Raw genomic sequence first — 15,146 nt, forward strand, 5'->3', positions numbered from 1 at the left:
GGCGAGGGGCAGGAGGAGGATGGCGAGGGGCAGAAGGAGGATGGCGAGGGGCAGAAGAAGGATGGCGAGGGGCAGAAGAAGAATGGCGATGGACAGAAGAAGAATGGCGAGGGGCAGAAGAAGAATGGCGAGGGGTTAGAAGAAGAATGGCGCAGGTGCAGAAGAAGAATGGCGAGGGGCAGAAGAAGAATGGCGCAGGTGCAGAAGAAGAATGGCGAGGGGTTAGAAGAAGAATGGCGAGGGGCAGAAGAAGAATGGCGAGGGGTTAGAAGAAGAATGGCGCAGGTGCAGAAGAAGAATGGCGAGGGGTTAGAAGAAGAATGGCGCAGGTGCAGAAGAAGAATGGCGAGGGGTTAGAAGAAGAATGGCGAGGGGTTAGAAGAAGAATGGCGAGGGGCAGAAGAAGAATGGCGCAGGGGCAGAAGAAGAATGGCGAGGGGTTAGAAGAAGAATGGCGAGGGGCAGAAGAAGAATGGCGCAGGGGCAGAAGAAGAATGGCGCAGGGGCAGAAGAAGAATGGCGCAGGGGCAGAAGAAGAATGGCGCAGGGGCAGAAGAAGAATGGCGCAGGGGCAGAAGAAGAATGGCGCAGGGGCAGAAGAAGAATGGCGCAGGGGCAGAAGAAGAATGGCGCAGGGGCAGAAGAAGAATGGCGCAGGGGCAGAAGAAGAATGGCGCAGGGGCAGAAGAAGAATGGCGCAGGGGCAGAAGAAGAATGGCGCGGGGGCAGAAGAAGAATGGCGCGGGGGCAGAAGAAGAATGGCGCGGGGGCAGAAGAAGAATGGTGAGGGGGCAGAAGAAGAATGGCGAGGGGCAGAAGAAGAATGGCGAGGGGCAGGAGAAGAATGGCGATGGGCAGAAGAAGAATGGCGCAGGGGCAGAAGAAGAATGGCGCAGGGGCAGAAGAAGAATGGCGCAGGGGCAGAAGAAGAATGGCGCAGGGGCAGAAGAAGAATGGTGAGGGGCAGAAGGAGGATGGCGAGGGGCAGAAGAAGAATGGCGCAGGGGCAGAAGAAGAATGGCGAGGGGCAGAAGAAGAATGGCGAGGGGCAGAAGAAGAATGGCGAGGGGCAGAAGAAGAATGGCGAGGGGCAGAAGAAGAATGGCGAGGGGCAGAAGAAGAATGGCGAGGGGCAGAAGAAGAATGGCGAGGGGCAGAAGAAGAATGGTGAGGGGCAGAAGAAGAATGGCGAGGGGCAGAAGAAGAATGGCGAGGGGCAGAAGAAGAATGGTGAGGGGCAGAAGAAGAATGGCGAGGGGCAGAAGAAGAATGGCGAGGGGCAGAAGAAGAATGGCGAGGGGCAGAAGAAGAATGGCGAGGGGCATTTTCACTCACGCAGGCACTCGTGGGCGTTGTCCGCCGTCGCCCGACTCCACGGCCGGTCGTTGAAGAACGCCTTGCAGACCTCGCAGTCGGCGCCCGCCGTGTTGTGTCTGCAGTCGCACACCAGCCGCCCGCCGCCGTTTCTCACGCAGTCGCTGGCGTGGCCGTTACACTTACACCTGACAGGAGAAACACACCTGTTACACCTGGGCGACCCCACACCTCCGGCTGAGGGTGAGAGAAGGACATGTCGCACATTCAGGTTCTGATCCAAATAATGTCCGACTCAGCGGCTCGGGGGGAAGGTTCTGCTGAGCCTCCTGGGATAAAGAAAGGCTTCACAACAGGACAGGACCTGCTCTGCAGCCATCTTTGCTTTTAGTCTCAGGTGTTTCTTGGCAGAGAGCCATGGAAAAACTGACTAAAGCCTCAGGGAGGCTCCCTGTTCATCTGACACCGACTGGAGCTCGAAGCTGCTGAAACTGCACCGCCGAGAGTATAAAACACAAGGAAACACACAGCATGTAGGATCAGCCTGGGCTAGCAAGCAGGGCGGGAACACTCAGCTTTATTTCTCAGGCTCATAAGTATGAACAACTAAATTAATGGGGAAAAAAGAATAAATTGTGGTTTTTCACCTCAAAATTCAGCCAGAAGTGAAGCTGAAACTCTTATCTTTGGCTGAGTGAAGCAGTCAGTTCTGAACAAATAATGGGAAGTTCATCTTTTATTCACCATTTTGCTCCGAGCTTTGACTGCAGCTAGCTTTGACAGCAGCTAGCTTTGACAGCAGCTAGCTCTCACTGCAGCTAGCTTTGACTGCAGCTAGCTTTGACTGCAGCTAGCTTTGACTGCAGCTAGCTTTTAGACTGCAGCTAGCTATGACTGCAGCTAGCTTTTAGACTGCAGTTAGCTTTGACAGCAGTTAGCTTTGACAGCAGTTAGCTATGACTGCAGCTAGCTTTTAGACTGCAGCTAGCGTTGACAGCAGCTAGCTTTGACTGCAGCTAGCTCTCACTGCAGCTAGCTTTGACAGCAGCTAGCTTTGACTGCAGCTAGCTATGACTGCAGCTAGCTATGACTGCAGCTAGCTTTTAGACTGCAGTTAGCTTTGACAGCAGTTAGCTTTGACAGCAGCTAGCTTTGACAGCAGTTAGCTATGACTGCAGCTAGCTTTGACAGCAGCTAGCTTTGACTGCAGCTAGCTATGACTGCAGCTAGCTTTTAGACTGCAGCTAGCGTTGACTGCAGCTAGCTTTGACTGCAGCTAGCTCTCACTGCAGCTAGCTTTGACTGCAGCTAGCTTTTAGACTGCTGGCTTCGGAAGTTTTTATTTTACTTCTACAAAACTTTGATCAAATTAGCTTTGAATTAAAAGAATAACTGGATCACTTTTTGTCATGTAAGCTACTGAAGTGCTTTGCACTTTAATTTAAAGGAATCTAAAGTTAGCAGATTCTTATCTGACCTTTGTTAGCTACCTAGCTACATTTCACCAGAGTATCTTTGTGACTGTAAGCTAACAACGACACTAAAACGTTATCCTTTAATTAATTTACGTTAAGCAGCTCTTCAGCCTCCACAGAGAAAGTGAAGCTGAGTCTCAGTGAGGTCCACCTCATCTCATCTCTTCCCTTCAACACCAGATCTGGAAGCTTTTAGCCCAACAAATCAGAAACCTAACCAAGCAACAAAGGCAGGAGGCAGCGGTACCAGGAGAGCAGTTTTTACAAGATGGCGTTCCTGCCCCAGCATGCACGTTATGTGGCAGCTTCTTTAATTACTGACTGTTCTTTTATCGTTGCCATCATACTACCAGCAGCTCAAGCTGAGACTCAGGGACTTGTTAAGGAAAAGGACTCAAATCAGCTGTGTCAGATTCATTCAGAACTGATCCAAAAGTGCTCAAGTTAGCTGTAAATCTCGAGTTTGTTTATTATTCCACTTATTTCTGGGCAAGACTACTTCTGGCAGTTGGTGTTTTTCCAGTAACTCAGTGGTCACTGGCAGGAGTTCAGTGGGTTCAAATGAAGTAAACTCACATCTTAAAGTTGACTTTAAACAAACATTTGAGTCTTACTCCTCATGGAAATGCTTAAAGCTCAGAGTCTTTTTGTTTGTGTGCGTAAATCCACCAGGAGAGCTGCATCAAACAACTGTATTTATTTAAAAAAAGGAGTAAAGTGAGCTTTGCAGCAGGAGCCCAGGTTGTACACAAAGCTGCGCTCAGGGCTGCCAGGTGAAGTGGTTCGTCAGGGAGGAGCTGCAGGGCTTAAAGCCCTCAGAAACACCGCCTTGGACAAGCAAAGGTTAAATCTTGCAGGTGCTGAGCGCAGGCCTCCTCCCTTCTCCTCCATCCGTCATGGCCATCGGGCCGCCCCATTCCGGTTTCCCTGTAATCCAGGAATGCTAAGAATGCTGGCTGTGTAATGGAAATCTGCTCCACATTTCAAACAGATTACGGCTGCAGAGGCACCGTGTTTAACACTCTTGTAATGCCTGTCGAAACCTTTTTCACCCCCGAATCCTGCCGGAAAAGGAGCTCTTATGAAAATTCCTGTGCAGGAAAGCAGACCCCACAGTGACACATCAGGACCCACAACCCCCCCCAGCCTGCTGAATCCGTCCCACTCAGATCAGAATGACTGCATACAACCAGTTTCATGTGAAAATCAGAGCATGTCTTTACCTTCCTCCCACAGCAAAGTCAGAGATGGCGTAATAGTAGGATTTGAGGACCTTGGGATCGTTGAAAACCTCGTCTCCGAACGTGTTGAGCCTGTTCAGGGTCACTTTGATGTCAGTGGCAGTCACCCAGTCCTGCAACAGACACAACACGGACTCAGTTTTACAGCTGCAGTGGTTTAAAGTTCACTGTGTGAGATTCTGGCAGCCACAGAAATGTCATGTTCTGCAGGAGAGGAAACAGTTATTCATGCAGAATATTTCACACAAGACTGAACAACTTTAAACAAAGCTGTCACTGGAGGACTGGTTCTGTAACTCTTGGACAGAAGTCAAGGACATCTTCCAGGAGACTGAGCTCCGTTATCCACATTTATTCAACTCGTTCTGAGACAATGAAAAACCTTGACTCTAATCACAGTTCTACTATATATCTTATTAAATACTGAGTGAAGCCAGCGCTGAGGCAAACTTTCTTATCAGTTAAGTGTGAGGACAGCTAAAGACTGAAAAGAGTCAGCTAAAGACTGAAAAGAGTCAGTTAAAGGCTGAAAAGATACAGCTAAAGACTGAAAAGAGTCAGTTAAAGACTGAAAAGATTCAGCTAAAGACTGAAAAGATCCAGCTAAAGACTGAAAAGAGTCAGCTAAAGACTGAAAAGAGTCAGCTAAAGACTGAAAAGAGTCAGTTAAAGACTGAAAAGGTTCAGTTAAAGACTGAAAAGAGTCAGCTAAAGACTGAAAAGAGTCAGTTAAAGACTGAAAAGATTCAGTTAAAGACTGAAAAGATCCAGTTAAAGACTGAAAAGAGTCAGCTAAAGACTGAAAAGAGTCAGTTAAAGACTGAAAAGAGTCAGTTAAAGACTGAAAAGATCCAGCTAAAGACTGAAAAGAGTCAGTTAAAGACTGAAAAGATCCAGTTAAAGACTGAAAAGATCCAGCTAAAGACTGAAAAGAGTCAGCTAAAGACTGAAAAGAGTCAGCTAAAGACTGAAAAGAGTCAGCTAAAGACTGAAAAGAGTCAGCTAAAGACTGAAAAGAGTCAGTTAAAGACTGAAAAGGTTCAGTTAAAGACTGAAAAGAGTCAGCTAAAGACTGAAAAGAGTCAGCTAAAGACTGAAAAGAGTCAGTTAAAGACTGAAAAGATTCAGTTAAAGACTGAAAAGATCCAGTTAAAGACTGAAAAGAGTCAGCTAAAGACTGAAAAGAGTCAGTTAAAGACTGAAAAGATCCAGGTAAAGACTGAAAAGAGTCAGTTAAAGACTGAAAAGATCCAGTTAAAGACTGAAAAGATCCAGTTAAAGATTCAGTTAAAGACTGAAAAGATCCAGTTAAAGACTGAAAAGATCCAGTTAAAGACTGAAAAGAGTCAGTTAAAGACTGAAAAGAGTCAGTTAAAGACTGAAAAGATCCAGTTAAAGACTGAAAAGATCCAGTTAAAGATTCAGTTAAAGACTGAAAAGATCCAGTTAAAGACTGAAAAGATCCAGTTAAAGACTGAAAAGAGTCAGTTAAAGACTGAAAAGATCCAGTTAAAGACTGAAAAGATCCAGTTAAAGATCCAGTTAAAGATTCAGTTAAAGACTGAAAAGATACAGCTAAAGACTGAAAAGAGTCAGTTAAAGACTGAAAAGATTCAGTTAAAGACTGAAAAGAGTCAGTTAAAGACTGAAAAGATCCAGTTAAAGACTGAAAAGATCCAGCTAAAGACTGAAAAGAGTCAGCTAAAGACTGAAAAGAGTCAGCTAAAGACTGAAAAGAGTCAGCTAAAGACTGAAAAGAGTCAGTTAAAGATTGAAAAGAGTCAGCTAAAGACTGAAAAGAGTCAGTTAAAGACTGAAAAGATTCAGTTAAAGACTGAAAAGATCCAGTTAAAGACTGAAAAGAGTCAGTTAAAGACTGAAAAGATCCAGTTAAAGACTGAAAAGATCCAGTTAAAGATTCAGTTAAAGACTGAAAAGATCCAGTTAAAGACTGAAAAGATCCAGTTAAAGACTGAAAAGATCCAGTTAAAGATTCAGTTAAAGATTCAGTTAAAGATCCAGTTAAAGATCCAGTTAAAGATCCAGTTAAAGATCCAGTTAAAGATCCAGTGTCCATCACACACGTATCAGAGTAATAACATGTGATGGGTGAAGCTCTCCAACGTCTCCAGGTCAGAGTTTCTGCTGGATTTTGTTGCTTGTGTCTGTTTCCCAGCTCATCCTGGTGGGAACATGACCCTCAGCCAACAGATTTTTATGGGATCAGACGGCTCAGATCACAGAACTTTCTGTGGGAAACAGTGAAGTAACACCAACAACCAACCCTCAAACTTCCACATTTTCACAGAAATTTACTTGATTTGCTTCAGGATTCCAGAGAATTACTGACAGACACCTGTTCAGTCTTACAGCATAAGGTTGCTCAACATCCTGCCTGAGTCAAAGCCTCCTGGGAAACTGGGCCAGAGATAGCTTTGTTCAGTATCAGCAGGCGGCTTATCGGGCCCAAAGGTTTTCATTCAGCAGAGCGAGAGCTCAGAGCAGCTGTCTGAAGACAAACAAGCAGCTCATAAAAACCACAGCCTCTGCTTCTGCTCCAGCAAAGTCAGGACACCACAAAGAATATGAACAAATGAGGGAGTTTAAAGTTTTCTGGACCCTAATTTTAGGAGGAAACTATCTGCTGACAGCCTGTTGGCCTCCATCGTCTGGTTCTGGTGCTCAACAAGAGCTGAACTGGCTGCTGGTGAGGTTTTTATAGCAGTAAAATGTGAAGGAGTGAAGGAAATAAACCCTCTGAGGTCAGATGAACAGAGCTGGACTTCCTGAGCTCATGTTCAGGTCAGATGTCCTGAACATTATCTGCCCACTCAGGAAAACTTCCCACCTCCTGCGACTTCACGGGCTGATGCTAAATCCTCGTATAACTGCTGGGAACGTGGAGCTGTGGCTCTTTCCAGCAGGAAGCCGACCTGTCCTCAGTTAACTTCTCCAACACTCAGTAAACTTCATTTCTAACCAGAAAATCAGTCTTAAATTGGATTCACCCTAAAAACAACCAAATGGAGGCTTTGGGCCCGAGGCTTTGGGCCTGAGGCTTTGGACCTTAGGCTTTGGGCCTGAGGCTTTGGGCCCGAGGCTTTGGGCCCGAGGCTTTGGACCTGAGGCTTTGGGCCCGAGGCTTTGGGCCCGAGGCTTTGGGCCCGAGGCTTTGGGCCCGAGGCTTTGGGCCCGAGGCTTTGGGCCCGAGGCTTTGGACCCGAGGCTTTGGACCCGAGGCTTTGGGCCCGAGGCTTTGGGCCCGAGGCTTTGGGCCCGAGGCTTTGGAGGCTTTGGACCCAAGGCTTTGGGCCCGAGGCTTTGGACCCGAGGCTTTGGACCCGAGGCTTTGGGCCTGAGGCTTTGGACCCGAGGCTTTGGGCCCGAGGCTTTGGAGGCTTTGGACCCGAGGCTTTGGGCCCGAGGCTTTGGGCCCGAGGCTTTGGACCCGAGGCTTTGGGCCTGAGGCTTTGGACCCGAGGCTTTGGACCTGAGCCTCGGGCCCAAAGCCACGGGCCCATTGGGCTGGCTGCCGGGATCATACCCAAAGCTGCAGCGACTCGCTCGTTTGGACTCGTTTTACTGATCTAAACACATTAAAGAGTTTGACTGATGGAACCGGAGCCAGCTAACTGCAGACTGGCTTGTATAATTATTGAATAAGTCACATTAAGTCCTGAAAAGACGGCGGTCGAAGCGGTGGATCTGTCAGCTGTGGCGGCAGCAACACGTCCGGCGGACCCTGATGGAGGCCCGGCTTTGGCAGCTGCTCCGTCTCTGCTTCAGACTTGGCTCAGATGAAGGGTGGCTGTTATTCTGCAGCTGGCGCACTTCACCATCACGTCATGATTCATGCAGAACCAACGCAGCTGCAGCTCCTCACACCGTCCGGTGCAGGAAGCAGGTTCTGAGTCCGTCCTGTTTAAACTGAGCAGAGCATTTGTTTGCCATCCATCATGAGCAGCTCTGTGGCAGCGTGGAACGCAGCCTGGAGTCCTCAGGGAGCCACAGACGCTCAGCTGAGCTGCACGAAACCGTCCTGAAGGAGAACATTTACAGCTGCAGCTCATCATCGTTACTCCCAGATTTATTACTTTGGTTTTTAAATACCAGCAGAAGTAAGAATCTGCCACTCTTCACAAAACTCACATCTAACTCTCCTTCCTGATAAAGCTTATAGTTAGGGATGGCTCAGGGGAGCCTGAAACATCCCATAGTTCTGCTGCTATAGGCCCAGCCTGCTGGGGGAGCTCCCATGATGCACCTCTCCTCCCTCCATGTACAGATGACATCATTGCTGTCATTAACTTGTGTTTCTCTCTCTCTTAGCAGGTGTCTCTGGCCTGGTGTTACGCTGCTTGTTGTCCCCTCTTTCCTGTCCTCTCAGCCCCAGCTGGTCCAGGCAGATGGACCCTTCCTGGTTCTGGTTCTGATGGAGGTTTCTTCCTGTTAAAGGGAGTTTTTTCTCTCCACAGTCGCCTCGTGCAGCTCAGGATCAGAGAGAAGTTTCAGTGCAGTTTGATGAGCTTTTTTGGAGTTTAATGAATTTGATTTGATTGGATTCTGACTGGTTTACAATGAATTGGACTCTAATTGGACTGTTTCTTTGAAGCGCCTTGAGATGACTGCTGTAATTTGGAGCTTTATGAATAAAACTGACCTGAATTAACATTTCAAACAGTTGCATCAGTCCCTCAAACTCCAGCTTCGACTCTGGGTCGAAGCTTGAGGACACGAAGTTAAAGCGTATTATTCGAGTTTCACTCTCCAACACTTCATCCTGTAGTTTTAGCACAGAGGTTAGGTCAGCCTCAGGATGACAGCTGCGCAGGACTGGTTCTGAAGTCCGAGTGAAACTGCGTTTAACAGCTGAAGAGTCCACGAGGAGGAAGAACCTCATAAATCTAAATTTAAAGCCATAAAACATGGCTGTAGCACTCAGACTGTGAGAAAGACTCAAGTTCTGCTCATCTGTTGACCTTCAGTCACCTCTGAAACAGTTTGGAGGTGGAAATGAGCCTCACAGGCTGCCGTCTCCGAGCAGACAGACTGTTTTAAAGGAGGACCTGTTGAGGTGGACGGCCTCAGCTGGTGGTTATTTCCCACTGCCAGCTCAGAGATGACAGACGGCAGGAATGTCAGAGACGACCAACAGCCGCCTGACGCCTCCAAAAAGAGTCCCGGCTTTGGTATAAATAGCTTCATCCCGACAGGTCAAATAAGGAAGTTTAAAGCTGAGCTGCAGAGCTAATTCTGTTCATTTAAGTGGAGGTGAAGCGTTAGGAAGGAAGGGAGGAAATAACGACGCTTTAAGATGTCAGATCTGAACCTCTGCATCACGTCTGCTGGGACAGGAAGTGGATCACATCAGTGTTGAGCTCCACAGCCTGCTCAGGTCCGATGGTCTGACCCATCGTCAGATCCCCTCTGGATCGGGAAGTAAAACCATCTGTCAGTGATGTGGGAAGCTTCGCCAGCTTCCAGCCAATCAGATGGCAGAAAACTGTGCAGAAAACGGCTGAAAACTGTGCAGAAAACGGCTGAAAACTGTGCAGAAAACTGTGCAGAAAACGGCAGAAAACTGTGCAGAAAACGGTGCAGAAAACGGTGCAGAAAACTGTGCAGAAAACGGTGCAGAAAACTGTGCAGAAAACTGTGCAGAAAACTGTGCAGAAAACTGCAGAAAACGGCTGAAAACTGTGCAGAAAACTGTGCAGAAAACTGCAGAAAACGGCTGAAAACTGTGCAGAAAACTGTGCAGAAAACTGTGCAGAAAACGGCTGAAAACTGTGCAGAAAACTGTGCAGAAAACTGCAGAAAACGGCTGAAAACTGTGCAGAAAACTGTGCAGAAAACTGCAGAAAACGGCTGAAAACTGTGCAGAAAACTGTGCAGAAAACGGCTGAAAACTGTGCAGAAAACTGTGCAGAAAACGGTGCAGAAAACGGTGCAGAAAACTGTGCAGAAAACGGTGCAGAAAACTGTGCAGAAAACTGTGCAGAAAACGTCTGAAACAGGAGCCGGACTGATGCTATCAGCAGCTTTCTGCTGCTTTTCACTCACATTTAGCAGCCGTGACAAAGAAAAGGTGAACAGAACAACTTCCTATAATCCGCACAAAAAGGTGTTTGAGGAAGACTTGATGCTAATCAGGAGATTAGCATCTTTGCTCTGAGCCGATAAGCTCAGGCTGACCGACGCCTGCCCAGATATGAGATCAGTTCCCAGATATTCCAGAGGAGCTCCTGAGGAGGTTCACTTCCTGTTAGGACAACTACTTCTTCTACTGAATGACAACCCCTAGCAGCCTATGCCGCCCCCTCTGGTGGCGCCGCACAGGTTTAAACCATCAGGCTCTGACTGGTTTGGTGGCTTTTTAAAACATCGCTTCAGATTTGCTTTGATGGTGAAGAAAGTTCGATACGAAAACCACGGCATCATCGTCCTTCTTCAAATTAACCAACACAGTTTTATCAGTTTTATCAGCTGGAAACCGTCCACAAGGCTGCGTTCAGTGTTGACCTTCAGCTGAGGTCTGACATCTTTATGCTGTAAAAATACAGTGAAACACTGTTGGATCTGCAGTGGTTCCCTTTGTTTCTGTGCATCTTCTCCCACAGCTGAACCCTTCATGACCTTTGACCTTTGACCTGCTTCTGAAACAGTTCAGAAGCAACAGGGAAGGACTTATTTTGGATACAGGAACAAGAGGACGGATCCGTCTGTCGTCCTGTGCTCTGTTTGGTTTGTGGGAAATTGATCTGGACACAATGTTCCTCCTTTTCCTTCATTTTCAAACGAGCTCCAAATGTCAGGAGATTGTGCAACAAAGAAGCTGCTCGACAGATATGAAGCAACCTCAGCTGCAGAGGGAGGGAACGTGGAAACAGGAGGAGGAGGAGGAGCAGGAGCAGGAGGAGGGGGAGGAGCAGGAGGAGGAAGAGGAAGAGGAAGAGGAAGAGGAGGAAGGAAGGAAGAGGAGGGGGAGGAAGGAAGGAAGAAGAAGAGGAGGAGGAGGAGGAGCAGGAGGAAGGAAGGAAGAAGAAGAAGAAGAGGAGGAGGAGCAGGAGGAGGAGGAGGAGCAGGAGGAAGGAAGGAAGAAGAAGAAGAGGAGGAGGAGGAGGAGCAGGAGGAAGGAAGGAAGAAGAAGAAGAGGAGGAGGAGGAAGGAAGGAAGAAGAAGAAGAAGAAGAGGAGGAGGAGGAGGAGGAGGAGGAGGAGCAGGAGGAAGGAAGGAAGAAGAAGAAGAAGAGGAGGAGGAGGAGGAGGAGCAGGAGGAAGGAAGGAAGAAGAAGAAGAAGAAGAGGAGGACGAGGAGCAGCAGGAGGAAGGAAGGAAGAAGAAGAAGAGGAGGAGGAGGAGGAGGAAGGAAGGAAGGAAGAAGAAGAAGAAGAAGAAGAGGAGGAGGAGGAGGAGGAGGAGGAGGAGCAGGAGGAAGGAAGGAAGAAGAAGAAGAAGAGGAGGAGGAGGAGGAGGAGCAGGAGGAAGGAAGGAAGAAGAAGAAGAAGAAGAGGAGCAGGAGGAGGAGGAGGAGGAAGGAAGGAAGAAGAAGAAGAAGAAGAGGAGCAGGAGGAGGAGGAGGAGGAGGAGGAGGAGCAGGAGGAAGGAAGGAAGAAGAAGAAGAGGAGGAGGAGGAGGAGGAGGAGGAGGAAGGAAGGAAGAAGAAGAGGAGGAGGAGGAGGAGGAGGAGGAGGAGGAGGAGGAGGAGCAGGAGGAAGGAAGGAAGAAGAAGAAGAGGAGGAGGAGGAGGAGGAGGAAGGAAGGAAGAAGAAGAAGAAGAGGAGCAGGAGGAGGAGGAGGAGGAGGAGGAGGAGGAGGAGGAGGAGGAAGAGGAGGAGCTGCCGGCCTGTTGGGCTGCAGTGGGAAACTTGCAACCCGATGATCAGGACGGCCAGTCGTCCAAGAGCCGCCTCCTCAGAACCACTCCGTCCATTCACAGTGAAACCATCCCAGTCAGTTCTGATGTTTCTGTCGGATTCAGACTGGACTGGTTCTGACTGGTTCTGACTGGTTCTGACTGGTTCTGACTGGTTCTGACTGGTTCTGACTGGTTCTGACGGACTCTGAGGAGTCTTCAGTCGGTGGAAGCACACAGAGCAGCTGTCAGCAGGAAGCTCAGTTCTGTGTGATCACTCAGCTCCACCCGTCATTAATGGACCCGCTGTGCTGCTGACGGGAAACTCACCGATTCCTTTTAACCGAAATAACCCGAAGCGTCTCGGCACCGTGAAACCGGATGAAACCGGATCAGCTGGTAAAGTCTCAGACCTTTCTGCTGGTGACAGTAATGAGAATTAACTTCAGAACCTGGGAGCCGCGTCGCTCCACATCCTCTTAATGTCCCAGATCTGATGTTCACGACACCTGAAGGTCAGTCAGAGTAAAAACACATCCTGCATCTAATCAGCTGAGACCAAATCACCATTTTATAAACACAATGTCCGTATTTTGTTCTGCTCGTATCGCGATTATCGGCCCTCCCGATGGAAAGCCCCTTTATGTAAAAACAAAGCATCGATCAGCTGTTCCACGGTAACATCTGTTCACACCTAGAACCAAGGCTAAAAAACTATCTCAAAATTAGATTGATATTAAATTTAAATTAAACTGTTTCAGCTGTATGAACCCTCCACTCCACTAGGTGGCAGTAATCCGCCTCTAAGCTGGAGGCAAACTGCCAAGAAAACCCAAGAAAACACCAAGAAAACCCAAGAAAACACCAAGAAAACCCAAGAAAACCCAAGAAAACACCAAGAAAACCCAAGAAAACCCAAGAATACACCAAGAAAACCCAAGAATACACCAAGAAAACACCAAGAAAACACCAAGAAAACCCAAGAAAACACCAAGAAAACACCAAGAAAACACCAAGAATACACCAAGAAAACACCAAGAAAACACCAAGAATACACCAAGAAAACACCAAGAAAACCCAAGAAAACACCAAGAAAACACCAAGAATACACCAAGAAAACACCAAGAAAACACATGACTTAGCAGCGACTGAAGGAAACTGAGCAGAAAAAAGCTCCACCTGTACAGCCCCACCTGCACGGCCCCACCTGTACAGCCCCACCTGTACAGCTCCACCTGTACAGCCCCACCTGTACAGCTCCACCTGTACGGCCCCACCTGTACAGCTCCACCTGTACAGCTCCACCTGTACAGCTCCACCTGTACGGCCCCACCTGTACAGCTCCACCTGTACGGCCCCACCTGTACAGCCCCACCTGAGTGGCCTGACATCACCTTCCTCTTACCTGCCGACTCACTGCCTCATTCTGTTTTTAACGTTACTTAGAAGTGAAAAAAGGTCAAAAACATCTAAAAACATTTATTTTTTTAAAAGTTGGAACTGGGGCTCACCTGGAGGACGGGGCTGTTGTCGAAGTTGGTGGCGCTGGGTCGGCCCTCCAGCGTGGAGAAAGCCACGTTCCCGCCGGTGAGCGGCGAGATGTCGCTGAAGTCGTCGGTGCAGATCGCCCGCTGCTCATCCTCTCCGGTGCGGATGAAGCCGCGGTTCGGCTTCTGGTAGGTCTTCTCGCAGGAGCCGCTGTAGTACTGGTACGGCACCCAGGGGCCTCCTTCCCGGGTGCGCTTATAGATGGCGAAGCTCTCCGGCCGGCTGGTGTGGAACTTCAGCCTCACGTAGGTGATGTCGAAGGCCTTACCTGCAGGAAGAGAGACGCAGTCAGGGCGAGTTCAGGTGGCTTCGGATTCCCACCTCTGGTCTCAACACGCCATCTTACAGGGTTTAAGTCGCCCTTTTCTTTTGGAGATCAAGTGCTAGTGATCATCTCGCCCTTCATCAAGCGCATCAGGATCCTTTTGGATGGCTTGACCTCCAAAAGAAAAGGGACACCTAGAGCCAAGGGGAGGAGCTGGGACTGAGCCAAAGGGAGCGTGAGGCAGCCTCCTGGGGGTCTTTGGGGTGTTTTGCTGCTGAAAGATGAGTTTATGCTGAAGTCTGTGGGCTGTGTGATGCAGATAAATGTTCATCTGAGATGTTTAAAACTCTGCTAAAGCAGTGCAAAGCAAAGGAAGCGCTGCCTGATGACCACATGCCTGCACGAGCCAATCACAGCTGTTCCCATCAAAAGGACAGAAATACAAGAACAGAGCGCAGGGCGTGGAAACTAAAACCAAACGATCGCCCTGAAACACTTTGGATTCAGCTGCTCCAACATCAACCAGCTGTTTTCTACAGGTTTCAGCCATTTAAACCAGCTGTTTTCTACAGGTTTCAGCCATTTAAACCAGCTCTGTTTTCTACAGGTTTCAGCCATTTAAACCAGCTCTGTTTTCTACAGGTTTCAGCCATTTAAACCAGCTGTTTTCTACAGGTTTCAGCCATTTAAACCAGCTGTTTTCTACAGGTTTCAGCCATTTAAACCAGCTGTTTTCTACAGCTTTCAGCCATTTAAACCAGCTCTGTTTTCTACAGGTTTCAGCCATTTAAACCAGCTGTTTTCTACAGGTTTCAGCCATTTAAACCAGCTCTGTTTTCTACAGCTTTCAGCCATTTAAACCAGCTCTGTTTTCTACAGGTTTCAGCCATTTAAACCAGCTGTTTTCTACAGGTTTCAGCCATTTAAACCAGCTGTTTTCTACAGGTTTCAGCCATTTAAACCAGCTGTTTTCTACAGGTTTCAGCCATTTAAACCAGCTCTGTTTTCTACAGGTTTCAGCCATTTAAACCAGCTCTGTTTTCTACAGGTTTCAGCCATTTAAACCAGCTGTTTTCTACAGGTTTCAGCCATTTAAACCAGCTGTTTTCTACAGGTTTCAGCCATTTAAACCAGCTGTTTTCTACAGCTTTCAGCCATTTAAACCAGCTCTGTTTTCTACAGGTTTCAGCCATTTAAACCAGCTGTTTTCTACAGGTTTCAGCCATTTAAACCAGCTGTTTTCTACAGGTTTCAGCCATTTAAACCAGCTGTTTTCTACAGGTTTCAGCCATTTAAACCAGCTGTTTTCTACAGGTTTCAGCCATTTAAACCAGCTCTGTTTTCTACAGGTTTCAGCCATTTAAACCAGCTCTGTTTTCTACAGGTTTCAGCCATTTAAACCAGCTGTTTTCTACAGCTTTCAGCCATTTAAACCAGCTGTTTTCTACA

The 15,146-nt window shown here is 47.9% G+C and overlaps 1 protein-coding gene across 1 annotated transcript in view; it reads right to left on the reverse strand.

Annotated features, from left to right (window-relative positions):
* lamc1 (laminin, gamma 1) overlaps positions 1 to 15,146 on the reverse strand; it is a 66,510-nt gene that overhangs the window by 21,142 nt on the left and 30,222 nt on the right. Inside the window, exons 2-4 of the mRNA XM_072363343.1 lie at positions 13,396 to 13,700; positions 4,013 to 4,143; positions 1,336 to 1,502 (exon numbers count right to left, since the gene is read on the reverse strand). Of these exons, the coding sequence (XP_072219444.1) occupies positions 1,336 to 1,502; positions 4,013 to 4,143; positions 13,396 to 13,700 (603 nt within the window). The remainder of the gene's footprint in view (positions 1 to 1,335; positions 1,503 to 4,012; positions 4,144 to 13,395; positions 13,701 to 15,146) is intronic.

This window comes from Leuresthes tenuis, unplaced genomic scaffold (assembly GCF_036924035.1).
Source record: "Leuresthes tenuis unplaced genomic scaffold, fLeuTen1.0.hap1 SCAF_14, whole genome shotgun sequence".
In the NCBI taxonomy this organism is placed as follows: domain Eukaryota; kingdom Metazoa; phylum Chordata; class Actinopteri; order Atheriniformes; family Atherinopsidae; genus Leuresthes; species Leuresthes tenuis.